Source organism: Contarinia nasturtii, unplaced genomic scaffold (genome assembly GCF_009176525.2).
Source record: "Contarinia nasturtii isolate CC-2019 unplaced genomic scaffold, AAFC_CNas_1.1 Cnas_scaffold_810, whole genome shotgun sequence".
NCBI lineage: Eukaryota > Metazoa > Arthropoda > Insecta > Diptera > Cecidomyiidae > Contarinia > Contarinia nasturtii.
In genome coordinates, this window is record NW_022198157.1 from 1,697,697 (window position 1) to 1,717,828 (window position 20,132).

Consider the following 20,132-nt stretch of genomic DNA (forward strand, 5'->3'; position numbering starts at 1 on the left):
AATTTTATTTCAACAAAGTGATGTGTTAGCAGAAGGCTATTCTATACCATAGCTTTCAAAGTGTCTGCGACTTCTTGGTCCGTAGCCCACTTTTGGGTAAAAGGTTCGATTTTAGGCAGTGATGGTTTTTTCCTATCTGAATAGCGCTAGCTATTCGTAGCGTCTGTACAGCATTGCTGCCCAGATGCTGAATCGAAGCGGTTGCCGCACGCGTTTTGTACCACACAACATATTGTCATATACAGAGTTTTGCTCAGCGCTGCTGCCATCCACAGTATATTAAAATATCTTGCTGAGAATGCGTCGTCTGTAGCATGCGAAGTTAGGTAGCAGTTTTATATCACAGCGAACAACAATCCATGCATTTAATTAATTTTGATAATTTTCCGACTGTTGAGTGTTGACCTTCGAACAAGTTCTGAATGGAAAACATTTTTTTTTTAAATAAGAAATAAAATAAAATTCGTTAATGTTCGACTTGAGATGCAGTTTTGTTAATGCTTTTATTTATTTGGATTTATATATGAAATACGATCTCTGAAATTATGTTGAGCCCGATAGCTGACACGCTCGAACCGCAACTAATTGTAGCAGTACGAAAATTGGTGCAAAAACTTCGCTATAATCTAGATTCTGTGCGCCCGACAATTTCAAGCATAATAAATATTTAAAAACTCCGGTTAAAACAAGGAATTTAATACTCCATAAGAGTCGCTGTAGGGCTTTCCGCTTGTTATCATTATCTAAATACATGCGAATGCAAACAATTATGCTAAAATAACTATTGCAAATGTCACCGCAAAATAGTGGAGAAAATACGGTAAACCAATCCATTGACTCTTCTGCTATATCGCCAGCCAAACGAACCGCAAGTATTATCGAAAATATAAATAATGCAATCAAATTCGTAAATATTTCAAATTCATCTAAACCTAACCACTGCACAAGTTCTTTAAGATCAAACATGATTTTCAATAATTCAGTTCAGCGGGTATATGTACGAGAGGTGATTTATGTCTGTGGCTTCTTATTGCTGAGATTGTTCGAATGACGAAAGATTCTTATGTGCAAACATGAATTTTTCCGCTTTTGGATGGAAAAATCTTCTTCATCATTCAGTGGATGCAAGTCATCTGTAATAGTTCCAATTAAAATTGGTTTTTATATTGTCATTTTAATTTTATCCAAATATTTACCAGTTAAATCAATGGTCGATGTATTTGCCTCGTATCCCAGTCCGTTATCAGATTCTTGTACAAGCTTCAGTGCCAATGTAATTCCACGTTTAATCGCATTACCCAAACAATGCAAATAGATTTCACCAGTTGCTTCAGTTTCCAATGTCTCTAGACATTGTTTTATTTGAGCCTACAGTTATAACACACGCAATTAAACCAGTTCTCTGAAATCGATCAATTTGATAATATTTACCTGAAAATTCGATTTATTTGTAACATAGATATCGCCTTTTCTCTGGAATGGCTTTGATACAGGTCGTTTGTTAAGTGAGTGTGTTTTTGGATTGAATTCACGACGTTGTCGTTGTGATTGTTGGTTTCGTTTTTTTGTTGCTGCACACGTTGTTTCATGTGCGTCCATAATATTTGCCAGATCTCACGAAACCCTTTTGTTTCGTCTTCCGTTCTATAAACGCAACAGCGATTTTTCCTCCGATTTTTGTTGTGCAAAAACACATTTACCAATTACAAATATAGAAGATTGTCATGTATGACAGTGTGACGACAGTTCGAAAAGTTATCGTACTAGATTCGTGATTCGAATTTCGAATTTCGTGCATTATTTATAGGTGTGAAAATAATTCGAAAATGAATTTAATATGCAATGATATCAGTTAGGTTCGTAAATGAATCAATGTCGCGTGAACTTTTGTCTTGTTTATTTTCAGTCGTATCAAATAATAACAAATGGTTCAAAGGGAACAGACCGAAACAATGACTTTTTGATGAATTCATGATTATTGGCATTTTGTATGTTTCAAATAATTATCGATACGTTTATTATGGATACTTCTTCGAATTCTTCGGCTGTAGATAAGAGAACATTTTCTAAGTATTTTTTTTTTGTTTTTGTCGTTCGTTTTGAGATAGAATATTGGCTTTTGCATAGAAATACCTTTGAAAATTGCCTGTTGAACGGAAACCTTTGAAAATGTTGAACATTTTTTTGAGCATGCTATCGGCAAGCAATGGCATTTAAGTTGTGTTATTGTTTTTTCCCATATTGTATACACAACCGCAAAACAAATTAATCATAAAAAAAGATAGAATCAGAAGAAAAAAAAATGCAGAGCACACATATTGCATTTGCACTTTAGGCACAGTTCAAAAGGAAAAGGGCACATTCATACCGAAAATGCAATCACATAAAATAAAGCACATTGCACTCCCCGGCCAAATATTTAAATAACTGCTCTCAGCAGTATGTAATCTGTAATGGCTTAAAGATAAGAGATAATGTCCATCAATAGCTCAAAGACAGTCTCTGCAAGCAATCTGTGTAGTTGACAGAAAGTCAATTTCTCGGCAATGTGTGAGAAATGTTTTGAATGATCGTGGAATGTATCCAACATAGATGGAAATTGGTTTCTCTGAATGAGAACAATTCATGAGATGCATTTAATATTTATAGTAATATGGCCCCATAGATAGGTTCGATGTGTGTATATATAGCATTGTTGTGAATGCCATGTCATGCAAATGCACACTGTGCAATACAATTCAAAATGCAGACAGGATAAGACCTGCACGTACAGCTCATCTATTGAGGGAGCAGCAAAACGATATATATATGGTGCACAGAATCGTCGAATGTCATATGTATACACAAGCATTGAATGTGCTTTGGCATTGTTGGTGCTCTTTCTGCTTGAGCATGGTCTCTGGAATTTCATTTTATTATTATTTGTGTGCGATTGTTCAACAGGTACAGGCATTAAGATGTGAAAACTGGTTTTCTGTCTCTCTTTCTGTGATGGTGGAACAAAAAAAAATAAGTTTCTTAAATAGCAGCGCAACCAGAAAATAAAATCGAATGGAAGAAGAAACAAAACGAAGATGAAAGAATCATAAACAAGAATACAAGTAGAGTGAGTGTGGCTCTCTCTCTCTCTCTCTCTCTCTCAACACACATACACATTGATCGCTGTTTTGCGATGAAGCGCACCAAGAAAATATGCCGAGCTCACTTACACGATGGTGCAAACAGCAAAATGCGATCGTCCATATTCGCTGTTTATGCCAACGGGTCCACGGAAAAAAGAAGAAATAGAGAGACTATTTTTACTTTGTACTTGTATTGGACGGTGTTATTTTTGTTGTTGTTTTTACTTCTCTTTTCGACTTTGTTCACACACTTTGATCGCATCTCTGTCTCACTCCTTCTCGTTTTGTTTGCAGAGTAAAAGCCGAAGAACGGCAATTCAGCTTTGCTCTCTTATGCACACGCACACATAAACACCATATAAATACCAACTTCATTTGTACAAACATTCAACTCTCACGTACTAATATATTCAACCGTTGCTGTGCGTTCAGTGCGCTGACGACATTCAAGCAGAACGGTTTGTGTATATATCATCATCAAAACTGAGTTTTCTTAATTCTCCTCTTGGATTTCAAATTGATCAACCTTTAATGTGAAGAGAGTAAAGTTTTCTCTCATCAATCGGATTTTTAGTTTTTTTTTTGTTCTCATCGAATTTTTCGTGTATCGAACAAGTGTGTGCTATTTCTTGATGTGATTTTACGATGTAAGTGACCAAAAGAGAGAAAACAAAAGACAAATAACGAACTCAGCACAAGCAGAGGAACAGAGTTCAATTGATTTTTATTGCCGAATAGATGAGAAAAATTAAAGAGAAGAAGAAAAAAATCGTGCATTGAAATTCTTTTCAAGCATGTTATTCATGTGTTTTCCTAATACCTCTGAATGAATTAGAATATCTATTCAGAAGAGTTTGTTGACTGAAAATTCCTTGCGCTTTTATTAAAATGTTTTTTTTCCATTTCAAATAATATATAATATTCTTTTTTTCCCTATTTTTCTATTCTTTTACATATGATCGCTTTGGAAATGACAACGATGACAATAACAACGACGACAACATAATTGGACAACAAAAACGTAACAGTGAATCGTTGAAAATACGTTTATTTTTTTTTATTTGTTTGACACGAAGAAGAATTGAAAAGAAGTTGTTGCGAGAATTTTGTATTTGCAGTGAAATAATGGATTATCGAAAAACTCGTTTATTACCAACGGGAGTTTAAGTTGTTCGTGTTAAGAGTGACTAACGTTTTAAAATAAAGTGTGTTTTATATAATCGCCGTACAATCTCGATTAATAAAAATCAACAAATAAAACAAGAAAAAAATAAACATAACAAAGTTATCCATAACAAGAGAGGCGACGAATAAATTGATGAATCAAGTCATTTCATTGTTTGTGTGATTGAGAAATAATCAGAAAGAAATTCAACGACAATCAAACAGGAACGAACAAGTAATAAATTACAAGAAAAAGGAGATTCACCAACTGAGAAGGGATATATCGAAGACGCTTATTCACGCACACAAACTAAGGAGGGAAAGAAAAAAAAAATTGGAAAAAATGCCGTGCTCAGCAGTTACTCTATCACTAGCCACAATAGCAGCGATTGTTTCGGTTGCATTGTTGTCGATCGCTTTCTCAACGGACAATTGGCTCAGCTATGAAGTCAAAAGAAATAACATACAGGTATGTTTGTGTGTATTTAATGCCTATTTTCACAAGGATCGATGATGTCGACGTCATTTTCGATCCGTGTGTGTGGTTTAACCGCTTTTTCTAGACATAAAATGGTACAGTCGTATGTATTTAGTTTTTATTGCTTTTGAAATTTCCACGCTTCGATTAGATTTCAAATAAATTTCTTCGCATACGCATTAATCACCCGATCGAGAACGATCAAAACGCTTTTTTTAGAAATAAAAGCAAACTAGATCGTTCTTCATTTGCAAGAAACAACGATGGCGTCGATTACGACGACGACTTCGATGATGTACCTGACCGATGAGTGTTCAGTGTTTCGCAAGAAAACACCGAAAAGAACTAGATAATATCGTATGTGAGAGAGATAGAATTGATTACTTGTTCTGTTCACTTTGTGCGTTTGCTTGCATAGTTGAGACAGAGCCTGTAATTATATCGTGTCGATTCAGCTTGGATAGGCGTTAATATACGTGTGTGTGTGTGCCACAAGAGTCGGAGGAGGAAGTGAAACAAAACAAACGTTAACATATATGTGGATAGTCATATAGAATACTAGATTTATTGCGTTTAGTTGCCAGATTAAAAAAAAAAAAAACAACAAATTTATACCATGTGTAGGTACAACAAGTACACGCATACACTGGATGCTTTCTTGCCTGTTAATGTTGTTATTCATTTCCATCCATGGCATGGAGAAATGTTCTTTTGAATTCGATTCGAATTCAGTGTTTAGTCTCATCGTCTGTCCCGTTTCCGTATGCGTTCTCCTCGTGCTGAAAATTATGATGTGGCAATCATGTTTAAGTTTATTTTCTCTCTCTCACACACACGCACATCGACACACAAATCCATCGTAGAAAGTGTCTATACGATTTAAAATTTATGCAAAGTGAATGAATGGATTGAATTAAAAAGTCACATCCGATAGCATTTCAACTATACAAAGAGAACATAATATTTCCATTCTTTTAGATTTAATTTGATTATGTGTACACGTTAGAGATTGAGTGAACGCTCGCGCACGTTTGTTTAACCAACAACATCTCGACTTCTCACTCTTCATTCTCCTCGTCTTCGTCTTCTTTTGCTTCCATCCATCGAAAGATGTTTATCACGAAAAATATGAAAGAAACAGACATTAAATTAGATCAATTATCATGACTGTTGCTGCTGTCGTCTTCGTTGACGAGCGTGTGGAATTTTGAAACGATTACCAAAAATATGAGAAAAGAAAAGCAAACACGATCTAGCCAATTGTAAACAAGTCTCTCTTTCTCTCTATCTCCATTGAATATGTGCGAAATTCTATTTCATCGGTGTGCCTCTTTTCTGCAACTAGATTTGCAAACGAATCGCTAAATAATCGTGTACCTGCGCCAAACAAAGAAACATTGAGCAACTCTGAACAGAGAAGAAATATGTCATCGCTATTAATGTTGATCTTTTTTTTCTGCTGTTCGTGAGTATATACAACTTGTTGCTATTTTTGTTGGGCTAGAATGAGTACAAATGTGCACACAAACCACAACATAAAATGATAGTGATATGGAGGGCTTTCTTAAAGTGAAAAGTGATGAACGTATATTAGTAGCAATAAAGTATTTTCGCGCTCTCTCTCTCTCGCGCACGCGCCTTATCTATCTCTTTCTCTCTATCTTGCTCGCTCGATTTCTTCGTTCGAACCAATGTCGATGACGGTAAAATGAAACCCAGAACGAGTATAACGTGTCGTAATGTTATACGCATACATGCACACAGTGAGAGATATATCTAAAATAACCGAATGGAATGGAATGCAAGTGCACAGACAAAATCCCATTCTATAAAATGCACCACGGCCCAACAAAACACACCATGTATACGTAGAGTGTATTTTCTTTTTCTTCTGGCTCTCTTACCTTCTTTCATTTTATTTATCTTGGTATCTCGATTTCCAGCCGATGATTTTACAATTTCATTTCATATTTTTCTTGCTTTTTTTTCATATGTGTTGCAGGTTGCAAATGAATTCAATAAATTTACATGCAATGGCTAGATGTTGTTCGAAGAACGAGAGAGAGCGAGAGATACCATAACAAATGGCCAATTTTATTGCAACGGACATAGAAGAAAATGCTTTTATTTGCTGGTCATGATTTTCGATTGGTTGAGCAATTCGTAATTCTGCCAACAGCAGCGACCAATTTTAATCAAATTGTACCATAGCAATTGCAGCCACGGTGTATATTTCTTCTCCATGCACAAAATAATAATGCCCGACAGATTGTTGAAATTGTAAAGGTGCGCGTGCGCGATTCGATGATGAAATTCAAACCGAAATATACTTCCTCAGTCACTTGAATTTGTTTGAAGAACCTTCAAAAATCCGACACAGCACCGAATAAACAAACAAACCAAATTATTGAAGTCAGCATTTTTTTATCGATGTTGTGTATATATAGAAATGAATATGAGCAATCAAATGTCGCAAATATCATATATGTACAGTATTGCGCCCGTATCGAAAATGACTCGCACGGCGAAATGGCAAACATGAATGTGGTCAGTGTTGTTGCATTTTTCACCATCGTTCACATTATTGCACATTAAATGTACACTTGTTGTCGTTGCCCGTTCCGTTGCATTCTAAGAAACCTTTTTCTTTTTACAAGCTGAGAACGCAGAAATATCGGTTTTCTCATATATATAAAATTCAATTGATTCGTTTTTCTTTTTCGTCGAACGTGATCCCAACAAAAGGCATATTTTTACGCTTAACTGTTAAATTTGCACTTTTTCTATAAATCTCATTTGACGTCTCTGTCGGTTTTGTCGCGCTCTCTCTCTATTTCCGTTCGTCTCGCTCCCAACGTCAGAAATCATTTCAGACGGAAGAAGGGACGATTCGATTGATTACATGCAACACAAAAAAAATGATCATTTTTCTACGCAAACAATACACTATTCTCTATGGAGTTTTTTTATCTGTGTTGTTCGCTGATGTGTGTGTGGGTTGATTTTAAGCTGCCAATTTATTGAGTATATAGTTCCGATTCACAAAAAAAAACGAGAATAACAACAGCAACGTCGAGGTTGTTATGTACGTGTTTGTATATTGTTAATTTGCAGTCGAAATACACAATTCATCAATGGCGAAAAAGGTGAACGGTAGGAATATAAGTCATTTAACCGCATTGAAATTGATTGAAGCATGTATCGTTTATGAATCATGCATAATATACATATATATAAGCACACAATGCGAAGTATACAAATGAGCTAGAGATAGAAAAAAATGGCCTGAAAACAAACATGACAAAGTGAGATTTTCGAGCATTTAAATAAATGTTTGAAAATGTTTGGCCGATCAACGAAAAAAAGTCAAATTGATCGGTTTCATTCATTCCGCCGATAGACATAAAAGGTATGTGCGTCTCGGAGAGAGATAGATGTATAACAATTATCCAATCGATTGGCATATCATTTGGAATTGTAAAAAATTCAAACGACCTACGGACAAGATGTTTAATCGAGAAAAGAGCACGAGCTACTTGATATAGACATTCGATGAAAAATTGCCCATTTTTATGGAATGTTTCGTCGGTTTTAATTTCAATTTTCATTGCCTTTGTCATTTTTATTTACACAAATGGTGTCGAAGGTACTGCCGTGCGTATGTGTCGAATAGATTTATTTATTTTTTGGTTGTTGTTGTTGTTGTTTCGAGCAAGAATAAGATTTGACTATAATTTGTGTTTTGAATGCCCATTTGTGGTGTATCCAAGGTCATCGTACACAGTTTGGAAATTTAAACGCGTGAAATGAAATGTAAATACGTTTTCATTTGTTGTTGTTTTATGCAAAACCGAATCTGAATAGTTAAACAAACTATTGCAACGATTGTTCGAATGTTAAAATGCATCGTTTTGCAATGTTCTTAAAGCCACAAAGAATGTCGATGAATACGTGGAACAACGACGGCGCAGCGACAAAAAAGAGTAGAACAACTTGAAGCTGCTTGTTGCTGTTGCAATGCAGTGAGAACTTCGCAATAACATGCATAAAGAGACACACAGTCCGTGAGCAATGGAGATTATATGGGCATATAAATGCATACATTCCGAAAACCAAATAGTTTCTTTGTGGAATTCAAAAGAAATAACATATCGAACCAGTCGAAAATAGAATTTAAAATCTCAACACGCTCATTTTGTGTGTCTACAAATTGGTACGGTATGCAAAACATGATGGTGGCCAAATAACACATGTTGTTGGGGCCACCATAAAATGAGCAGCCTGTATGCCATGCAATCAACGGTGTGCGTTAGTTTTTGACGTGCACAAATGTGCAAATTACAACTAACACGGAATTATTATAATTCACCGAAACGCTGAAAATGCTTTTCGTCAGCCGTTTTTGTGTGCATGCATGAACATTTGAGTATGTCTGTCTCAAGTGTGCGCGACATATTATTTACAATTCCCATGGCGTTTTAATGTGAAAATTCATTTGTACATACACTCGTCGATGGCTGACAAAAATGTCACTTGACAACTTAGCCAAATATGCGAGCGCACGCGCTCACCGTTCGCGCAATAAAAAAGTGGGTTATTTAAATATGCATATTTTTATAACTATTAACAGCGTTATTATTTTCGGCGATGAGTGTTGTTGTTTTCAACTTGTATGCGGAAAATGAAATCAATATGTTTTGTCGAGAGTCGAGACAATCAATTTCAGTTCAGTCAGTTTTCGTGAAATGAGAAAGAATGCAATCGGCTCGAATGAAGAATGAACTCGAAGTCATGAAAACATGTGGGCATGGATGCATTGTCCATTCGGCTATACCTTTGTCAAAAGCATTTTATTGTATTATGACGAAAAATCCGCATTATTTCTTATGTATGTGAATTGAATTATACTGTTAGTTGGCTTTCCGCCTTAATTTTTTTCATTATTCGAATTGAATTCGTACGGTACGGTGTTGAACACACTGGTCACAGCAATTGAATGAGACAGAAACGCACAAAAGAAACCATTTTACCGTTTCTACCTGATGGCATTTCGGCGACGCATGGACAAACAATGGATCAAATTTAAATAGAATCACGTACAATCGAGAACCTCTAATTTTCTATCATTTGGAGTCGTTGCTTTCTTTCGTTTCGTTTTTCTCTTCCATTTATTCAATATTACGCACGTCGCCATCAACAGCAACACATGACGCATTACACTGGCCATACGTTTTACTTCCTTTGCATATCGACGCAATTGTTTTTGAGACGGAACAATAATAATTATTCATTAATTGTCATGAACTGTTTTTTTTCTTTCAAACGCAAATATGATGACAACAAATGACATAAGTTGGGCGCAAGAGAGAAAGAGATCAAAATACAAAATTCGAACATGACGATACATTAGGCATGATTAAACATATTGGCCATTTGCTACGGATGACTAATTATTATTCCATAAAAAGAGGTACGACTGCATGGCCCGACTACCATTGATTGAACTATTTAAATCATTCAAAACGTTTTATATTGTATACGAAATTTTTCTTTTCCTCGATGCGTTTTGTATTATTTTAATCTTTTTGTGTGTGTCTGTTGAAACTTTCTCCGATTGAATCGGTTTCAGTTGTTTTTGATCGAAAGAAATCGATCTGATGTTGTTCGTTTGTTTCATTTATTGTTCAAAATCAACGCATAAATGTTACAAATAAACATGCTTCATCCATTTTATGGGTACATTTTCTGGTGCATTATACAATTGAAGTGGTTGGTATAATTTGTGAATCGATTGTAAATTCACATTGAAAAACAAAACAATTAAATAATTATTGCACAAAAAAAAAACCACATGATATGTTTGAGTCGTAAAGAAGAGAAAAAAATGTCAAAAAATGGTTAAAATAATTTCCAATGCACATAACGCGCAACACACACACGGAACTATTTTACCATTATTTGAGGGAAAGAAACTAGTAATTAGGTAAAGATTTTTCGTTACGTACCATTCTTTACCAGTTTAGGTAATTTGTTAATGGCGTTATATCATATGAAAAGTGTTCGAGCATCGATTAATCTATAAATATTGTTTTGATTACATGCTGTTTTAGCCAGATAACCGCTAAATTGAGTGATATCGTGTTTTCAGTCATTCGGAGACGGTGTTGTCTCATCGTGTACGGTTTAGTCGAATACCGATTTACATCGCCATCATGAAAACGTATACACTGCATATAATGATTGTCATCAGATGATTTTAATCAGCAAAAATGCAGTTCGAAATCGAATTCGATTTGAGTGAAAATCGAACAAGTTTGTCTAAAAATGGCCAGTGAAAGTTAACGATATAAGTGAACGTGAGATAGAGAGATATATAATTTGGAAACCAAAATGCGCGCATATTCCATATTCCGATAAAAGCCGAGTAGAATTCAAAATACATATCAACATCTCTTTTACCTACAATGAAAAAAAAACGAGAATGTGCGCGCGCCCGAGAGAGAGAGAAAGACCAAGTGATAAAATATGCCGATGATAATGAGTTGCGCATATATATATGCGCGATTGTGTATGCCATGGAATGTTGTTCGAAATATATGCTTCTATGCCCTAAAATTATGTTGCCACGCCAAGAAAAGTCACAACGAAACCAGAATGAAGAGAAAGACAAGCGATTAAAAGACAAGAAACAAGCACAACCGCTCGTCGAAATGGGCGACGTGTCCAATGAGTGTATACACGATTCATTTTGCATGTAGCTTATGCGTTTTATTTGGGATTTGTTGAATATATTTTTCTCTCGTTGCATCAAAGTAATCACGATCGACTCCGAAAAAAAAGGAAAAGTAACATAACGGTCAACACACCAAATATAATCGATAATATAAACACGACTTTCCACTGGGAAAGTCTCTGTTATATCTCCATTTATCGACAGTACATCTTGCAAACCAATTTTACCGTCGCATTTAAGAAAATGCGAATTTAACAACAATTCAATGTTTTTATTTTAAATCGAGAGTTTTTGTTTTTGTGCGGCGCGTACACACAAATATACAAACACTGTCTAGCGCCAAAAATGAATCGGCACATATGAGAAGAAAACAAGGTATAGAAAAGAAAATCGGTATGTTTATGCTTTGTGCACGGCGGCTTTAGCGTGAGAGAGCCGATAATTCGATTTGATAAAGACGAGAGATGAAATATATATATATGTATTGCAAACTTCGATGTGAATGAATTCAAACCACGATCAAGAGATACGCTAAACTGTATTGCACAAACAATAAAACAAAACAGTACCGAATGCTGTGCACAAATATTTTATTTTTCGGCGTGTAATTTGAGAAAGATAGAAAAAAGCGCAAAGTGAAGTATACAATAAGAAAACTGAGAAACGATTGCTTTTACAGCCACAAGTCGCGGGGAATAAGAAATCAGATGAAGCGCGAAGCAATAGAAAGAAACAAACCCGCTTCATCCAACATTCAATGCTGTGTGTATAATTAACGAATTTCATAAATGAAAGTGGTTTTTAAATCAAGCACATTTGAGCGAATATGCACAACGTCGTTTCGTCGGTTTGATGATGTTTCTGAAGAAAAGTCAACGGTGTCGGATTTGATATTGCAATTTAGCAACAGTGTTGTTGTTTGCTTCTCTGTCTGCCTGCTGGCCATGTCATGATAACTTGATTGATTTTTAATCAGTTTGGTCGTTGACCATTAAAGCGCATTCAACAACAGAGTGGGAGGTTATACAATGAACCGAGAAGCACAGAGTACTTTGAGCTTTTGACCACACCAATCTGCTTCATCGTGGTGGCATGCGAAAATCCATGACCATAAATCACGATAAAATTTAGATTTATGAACTTTCGATTGTGCAAACATAAACAAAAAACACAAAGACCCGAACCGCCAAAATCAGCGATCATCAAAGAACATCCGGAGTGTTTGCGAAACGAAACATCTTTTTTTTAGCTTTGTATTTGAACCATATTTTTTTTTGTTTGGCTGTTGTTGAGCTCAAGTCAGTGTTGATGAATGGTTTGAACAATTTCAACAGCTAAAACCTTTTTGAATTCCATTCCCATTTAGTTTCCATGCAACAAATGAATTTTCGATGGTTTTTTTGCTGATGATGAAAATCAAACATTGAAGATCACCTCGCATTATCTCTGCCGAACAATTACTCACGTCAAGCCATTTAATGCACATTTTAAGTCATATTAAAATGTGATTTCAGCTCTAATTCAAGGTAGAATGGATTTTCTCGGCAACAAACGGCACCCACCGTATGAGTTCGACTAAAATTAACATGCAACACGTAAAACATCACCGCTTGTGCCTCTTTCAAAACATGCCTTATATCGTCATATTCTGGTTTGTTGTTTGTTACAGTGTCACCACTCAATTGGATGATTATTTATAATTTTGCATACGATATGATCTAAGCGTGCAAATTCGAAAGAGAGCAAAAAAACAAATCGTTGATTGATTCAGATATATACTAGCGCAAGCAATTCGAATGATGTAATTTCCATTGCCTATGGCCAAACTGATTATGCGCAGAAAATGAAACGATGATGTTTCGATTAACATTTTTAATCGGCTAAAATTGGTCGGTAATTTATTTATTGCCTAACGATCCGAGTATTCCTCAATTAAATGCGGAGAGCGAAGAAAAAAACCGACCAAAATTAACTTATACTTTCAGGCCTGTCGAATGAAGACCCACACAAATCAAAATTGAAACATCGCAAACCAGAGTAAACATGGGAAAATTAATCCGATTCTGTTGAACTCTGTGGTAACTGTGTAATTTCTTTTAAAATTGCGGTGAATTGCAATCTTGATGTTTCATCAATTGCATATTGATCAATAAATCAATTTGATTTGATTGAACTTGGCGATGAATAGATTCATTTTCAAATTATATCTCATTAAATTCTAATAATTACCTTCAGTCACTTGGTGAGACATACACAAAGAGAAACCATATTTCTTTTATCATTACTCGTCGGGTTTTTTTTTTTGCTTTTTTCATTGCTGACGGTCGCAGTCGAATGAAAGAAAAAGTCTTTTTGGTCGTATTTTGACACATCGTCTTTGGCACGCTTGATTTCAATGGCTAATTACGATTTAAATTGTGACTCTTCAACGGTTGAACCATAACGTGTTTCATAATTGATATATATTTATTTGTCCGTGCAATCACATTGTCGCGTACAAATTAGAAATGGAAAACAGTAAAAAAAAAGTGTCCAGCGACAGAAACTTAAGCTTTTTTATTGTTACCAGTTCTTTTTTTTCACTGCGTTTGTCTACGTTTTTTTCTCTTTATTTTCAAATCAGTTTCTTGCCCTTATTGTGTCGCGTAAGTGCGAGCGCCAGCGTGCGAGCACACTATTTCAAATTATTTTTACTTTCATTTTTACGATCGTTGATTATCGGGTTCGTCACCTGTAAGTTGTTTGTACGTAAGTACGTTGAACACACAGTAGCGGTAATTACATCGAAAATGACATTTATAAACGAAAAAAAAGCACCAGATGAAGAGTAAAGAGAGAAATATAATAAATTTTTGTGCGGGCTACTGAACAACAATTGAGGTGTTTTTTCTATAAGACTTCGTTATAGTATGGTATAATTACTATCTAATATATTACTCTTTTTCTTCTTCTTTAATTATTTGATGTTGGACGATTATATCGACCCATGTTCCATTACAATGACGATGCCAATTTAACTTATAATTCCATTAACAACGAATCTAATTTTGACTAAACTATTTTTGTATGCGGTTTTTCATTTCAGAATTATGCGGCCAAACACCCGGATTCTCAATCATTATTGGAAAGTGTAAACAATAAATACTTTTACTATACTCGTACCCGTGGCTTGTTTAGAATTTGCTATCCAAAAGAAAGACCCCCAGCGTCAGCCGGTAAGTAAACAAACACGATCCATTTTGTCCAAAACACACCAATCGGTGGGATGTCTCTTATCTTCATGCTTTGATCAGCACACACAAGAAAAAACAATGCCTTCAAACCACTCGCGTTAGCTCATAAACCTTCCAGCGGAACGAAAATTCATAAAACTGGACTCAATCTAATATCATCATAATGAGATCATTATGTTTCAATAATAAAAAAAAAAAACAATTGCCAATGCAAAAAAAAATGTGCAAGAAAATATCGCACCGAAATATGACTTTAACGGTCCACATCACAACGGTCGAAAGACCGGAAAAGACCTGTTTTATGGTTTTTATTTTTTATTTCTGAGCAAACTTTCGACTCTCATTCACTCTCGTTCCCATATTCTAATTTATTATTGTACATTTAGAAGAAGTTATTATTAGACATTATTATGATTCGCTGAAGATGTTCACATCACACACAAATCATGTATCTTCAAAAGTTACTTAAAGAGTCAGATGTCGTTCATCTTAGATTTATAACACAAGCCAACGTACAAGAACAAGCGTGCGCGCGTGCGGTGAGAGTGTGAATGAGTGTTATACGTTATTTGTGCCACTTAGCAAAAGACTAAATTTACGATTGACAATTTTAACGCGAATTCCTTTAGCAAACAAACAATGCAATCGTATAATTTTTCATCTTAACGATGTTTTCTAAGTCGCGAAGAAAATCCATCATAAACTATGCCCAATTATGTAGAATAAGTTTATGAAGAGAAAAACCAGAGATAGAGAGATATTAAAAAATACAGAGCATATATGTGTGATAAGAAAGAAGTGAAATTTGGTCGAAGTGAGAAAAAAAGCGCACATACACACGCACTGTGTTGTAAAACAAAATGAGGAATCCGCTTTCTCGCACGCGTGTGCTAATATGAGCCCAGATTGAATATGTATAAACAGAGATTCAATTATCGCTGGTACGATTTTGCACCGTACCGAGAGCGATAGCAAAAATGTAATATTATCGACTCACTCACAGCGCAGACAGTTCTGAATTAAATATTTCAAAGACTTTGGCTTGGAAATTCTTTCATTGAAAATTCACGTTCGTTCAACGCGTTCATTGAGTGAAACCACAACGTTTTTTGTTGTTGTTAATTTCGGTTCTCACTCGTGCTAACGTAAAATAAATTTCGAAATAATGAAAAGAAATGCAGAAAAACTAGAAAAGAAGCACAAAAACTGAAGCTGAGTGGTTAAAGGTTGCCGTTGATGAATGTGCTAGCCAAGTGAAAACAGCGGCATGCGAGAGAAAATTGAGACATTTCATTGCGAGGAAAAAAGGCATTTTTTTGAATTAGTGTGCGACTTTCGGTGTAATACCCGTCAAAACAATCTTTTTTTTATTGCTAATCTCATTAAATCTATTGTTTTTTCTTCACCTTTTTTTTCGTCTATTTTTTTTTATCGTGTCGCTCGTTTGTTGCAACAATAACCATAAACAAACACCATTTTTCGAATCGAAATTACAAATCCAAATGATGGCAATTCCATTCATCACATGCGATGGGTGTGCAGTTGAAATTTATTTGTCGCCCGTGGAGACGCATTGTTCAAATGTTGATTACTTCCCCGACTTGGATGACGAAAAAACATTGCAGCCGAACGATGATGCCATCACTCGTCTTCATCTGGCCCGTTCATGTGTTGCTCTATTCATTTTGAGGTAAGTTAATATATGAATGTACATTATGTGCCAATTGTGCTTGCTATATATCTGCCACCGCCTACTTGGATGCATTTACTGTTGAACAACGAAAAAGAAAAACTATGGCCGATGCACATCGCACATTTTCTCGTTTGTACTTCACGCAGTCATGCTCAAGTGAATGTGTTGGTAACGAAAAGATCATTCATCGTGTCGCATTTGTATGAATCGCACTTGCCTCGGCACAATCACTTTATTCGACGAAGCAGCACAAATCTACACAGAGCAAATTGATTCAGAGCTAGAATAAGTACGTCTTGATGAGCCGAAAGAAACAATTGCCTCTGCGTGTTTTTCTTTCTTAATACGTAACTGGTTCAATTTCATTTGCGGCCTTAAGAAGCGTAACGAATCGGAATGTATATCTCTATCTATCGTTTGTTAGACGCGCGCGCACACACTCTCTGACACCAATTCATTGTACATTACTTATATTGAAAATAAGCACACATAAATACGCATGAATTAAATGAAATAGGTTTCAGTAATTCACTGGTTTTCCCGAACAACGATGATGATGACAACAACAGCACATGACAATACATACAGAGAGTGTGTGCATGGCACGCTACTTTACATTCTATACGTTCTTAATTTTTACGATGTTCTTATTATAAAAAAAAATGAATCTATACCGCAATGGATGTGTGTGTGTAACGATGAATTGAATTATTTTTCTTTTTTTAATGTGAAATGTTCCGTTATCTATTTGCAGTTTTGTATCGGTGTTCTGTGCATTTTGGACTGGTTTATCGGGATGTTGGCGTCGATCGGCTGGTGCAATCACAGCCACAGCTATTTTAATGCTGTTGACATGCTTATTGGCTGCTGGTGCAATGGGACTTTGGCATACGGTTGAATTTTTCGAAAAGGAAAAGGTCGTCGGCGAAGAATTCTATCAACAATGGACAAATGTGTTGCGTGACAATACTCGCATCTCTTATGACTGGTCGTACGTTTTGGCTTGGGCTGGTGTTGCATCCAGCTTAATTGCTGCCATCCTCTTGTCGGGCGCCGCTGTTTGCTTGCGCAGCGAACGCGAAAAGGAAGAACAATTGAATTTGCAATATTTGATGCCAGGTAATTGTCACTTAGACCTTGTTAATTTTGGCGTCGAGACACCCAACAAAAATGAAAGATTAATCGATTCGTTTACACATCGCGATGTCGTTTCGAATGCGCACACATCCGACCAATTAAAGTGTTTTCATGTGATGCCGACAATTACGCAACTCATCAACTTAAAATTGTCTGAAATTAATTAATATTTTCGGCTAAATTGCCAACACAGTGTCTACACAAACATTAAGCGGATTTTTTGGCTTTTTCCGCACATTTTTTTTTAAAAACATATCTTTCTCTTGATCAAGCTTGTCAAAAAAAACCTAGAAACACAAAAGAGTGGATTGTTTAAACAGAATATACAGCGGTGAAAAAAAACGAGAGCATCGCTTACATAAATTTGGGTCATGCTTTAACTTGATTCTGTGGCGGAAAACGAAAACAAAACGAAGCAACAAAATTAAATGGATTTTCTTCTTCTCTTAGTTTTTCTTTCCAAATATTTTGGCGAGTTTCGATTGCACATCGCTCGTTGCGCTTGAAAGATTCTTATTCCATCGTGGCTAATGATATTTCATCGAGTTTGCCGACATTCGTTTTTGTCGTATTGTTGCAGTGAGTCTTCCGCAACACATTGTATTTAAAGTAGCGATAATGAAATCCGTATATCGATCGAGCGAGATCATTCACAAACATACACAATAAGACAAACGATTTGAAATTCTGGCCATTTGACGAGACTAAACAACATTTTCCACTCTGTTGCTCACTGTGTTTGATCAAGAGATGTTTTTGCCCGTTGTTTTGACTGCGATGTGGAAATTAGATTTCGATTCATCACTAAATGTTTGTTCCTTGACTTACGGGATTTGACTCAATTTGTTTAAATCGCTTAATTTTACTAATTTCACGTGGTTTTATTTTTACAGTTTATCCACAAAAGCAACCTCCATATGCTTATGGTGGCTATCCACAAATGTATCCAGTTCATCCGTATCATGGATCTCAATATGGTCCGTACAACTACTAAACAAACGATCGAGTGAGATAATATGGTCAACGTGGAAATGACAACAATCAAGACATTTAAAAAACAAACAGAGAAGCGGACTACAGAGAGAATAAACGACCCAATAGATAGAGACAAATTTGCTGATAAAATAGGAAAACGACACAAATGATATGGCGACGACCAAGAAATTTACTCATTTTTTAGCGATTAGCGAAAAATATATTGTAAAGACGATTTTCATTTTAATATACGCATATATTTTATTCTGACATTGTTTTAGACCAAGGATGATATTATTATCCGATTGAGAGAAATACGCAATGACGACAACGACGACAATAGTGAAACATACATAACATTGATATATAATTCTTTTTAGTTTTAAGACGATATGAATGGATAGTAAACAGTTAGCGAGTACGTTTGAATAAACAAAATACAATACAATTTAGACATCAGATCGACAAAAAAAGGAACGTTTAATAGGATTCATCTTGTGGTAACAAGCATTATTGAAAAATCTAATAGTTTTGATGCAGCAGCAAATGCACGAAAGGGAGAACAATATTTGTCATACTATGGTTTAATTGAATTAAAAACGAAAATTTGATTGTACTTACTTTAGATTATTTTGATCGAAAAGTCAGTAAAATACATAGATTTATATTTATTATCATTGTAAAACGACCTCCATTTGAAATAAAGAAATTTAAAAACAAAACACAAACATCGATCAATGTCGGTGCGGTGCAGGTGTGCATTTTTTGCATTGAAGCACAAGAATTCACTGCTTTGCATCAAATTCACTGTTATAGAAGCGTAAGTATCGATGAAGTGCCGTGTCAAGTTTTCATTTGAATAATTCACAGTTTTCATATTTTATTTTTGTCGAAGCAAGACAATCCAGTCACGCAAAACAACTTTCCGATATAGAAAATGATTGTGAAAAGTAAAAGACATCGAGGTGTCAATGTTGCATGATAAATGTCTGATATTGCTTTAAATTACTTAATCGTAATAACGAAGCTGAATTGACAGCTATTGAAATAATCAATAGAAATATTCCGATCGATTCAAATATAATTGAGCAATTAGACAAAAATAGATTACAGTTCTTGACTTCTGTGAACCTTTTACAGCACTAATTTTTTTTGGCTTCTTTTGTTCCGAAATTTGGAATTATTAAATCATAAATAAATTCGGTATCAATAAAAAAAACTCGCTGCTCTATTTTATATAGATTTTATTTATTTTATTTTATTTCGTTTTTTTTACTATGGTGAAGCTGAATTTTAGGTCGAATACACATTGCATATTATTTAATACGCCAAAGAGGGGTATGTTACATTCTTTTACTGATCAAATGATAAATATTTCAATTAACTTCAACTGTATTTTTATCTGTCATCGCTTACGATGCGATTAAAAAGAATTACCTTCCGCAATTCCATTCAATTATTTACTCATCTTTTGTCATCCCGAAATACCATAAACTCAACTTCATTGTTTACATCGTCAATGTTTAACATTTCATTCAATTAAGTGAAACATAAATTGAAGTGCTCATAAAAATGTGTGTGCAATATAAACTTTGCA

The 20,132-nt window shown here is 35.2% G+C and overlaps 3 protein-coding genes across 3 annotated transcripts; 1 reads left to right on the plus strand and 2 right to left on the minus strand.

Annotated features, from left to right (window-relative positions):
• Positions 1–466: 466 nt before the first annotated feature.
• LOC116342002 (transmembrane protein 203) lies at positions 467–988 on the minus strand. The gene has a single exon (XM_031769461.1). The coding sequence runs from the start codon at positions 964–966 to the stop codon at positions 544–546; it is 423 nt and encodes a 140-aa protein (XP_031625321.1). The 5' UTR covers positions 967–988; the 3' UTR covers positions 467–543.
• Positions 905–1,725, minus strand: LOC116342001 (ribonuclease P protein subunit p20). Its single transcript, XM_031769460.1, has 3 exons — positions 1,432–1,725; positions 1,197–1,368; positions 905–1,133 (listed from the first exon to the last, which is right to left on the minus strand). Exons 1-3 carry the CDS (start codon positions 1,597–1,599, stop codon positions 1,012–1,014), a joined length of 462 nt encoding a protein of 153 aa, XP_031625320.1. The 5' UTR covers positions 1,600–1,725; the 3' UTR covers positions 905–1,011.
• A 1,840-nt stretch (positions 1,726–3,565) lies between these two features.
• LOC116342036 (transmembrane protein 235) lies at positions 3,566–19,257 on the plus strand. The gene is made up of 6 exons (XM_031769506.1): positions 3,566–3,769; positions 4,151–4,755; positions 14,583–14,712; positions 16,273–16,420; positions 17,178–17,542; positions 18,454–19,257. The coding sequence occupies exons 2-6, from the start codon at positions 4,630–4,632 to the stop codon at positions 18,552–18,554; spliced, it is 870 nt and encodes a 289-aa protein (XP_031625366.1). The 5' UTR covers positions 3,566–3,769; positions 4,151–4,629; the 3' UTR covers positions 18,555–19,257.
• Positions 19,258–20,132: the final 875 nt, after the last annotated feature.

Bases quoted from the DNA above. Each gene is read 5' to 3' on its own strand.
- LOC116342036 (XM_031769506.1), top strand. From the start codon at position 4,630: ATGCCGTGCTCAGCAGTTACTCTATCACTAGCCACAATAGCAGCGATT. The intron at 14,713-16,272 runs GTAAGTAAACAA...ATGGGTGTGCAG, and splicing joins AAGACCCCCAGCGTCAGCCG to TTGAAATTTATTTGTCGCCC. The intron at 16,421-17,177 runs GTAAGTTAATAT...ATCTATTTGCAG, and splicing joins GTTGCTCTATTCATTTTGAG to TTTTGTATCGGTGTTCTGTG.
- LOC116342001 (XM_031769460.1), bottom strand. From the start codon at position 1,599: ATGGACGCACATGAAACAACGTGTGCAGCAACAAAAAAACGAAACCAA. The intron at 1,369-1,431 runs GTAAATATTATC...TTATAACTGTAG, and splicing joins CAAATAAATCGAATTTTCAG to GCTCAAATAAAACAATGTCT. The intron at 1,134-1,196 runs GTAAATATTTGG...GAACTATTACAG, and splicing joins ATCGACCATTGATTTAACTG to ATGACTTGCATCCACTGAAT.
- LOC116342002 (XM_031769461.1), bottom strand. From the start codon at position 966: ATGTTTGATCTTAAAGAACTTGTGCAGTGGTTAGGTTTAGATGAATTT.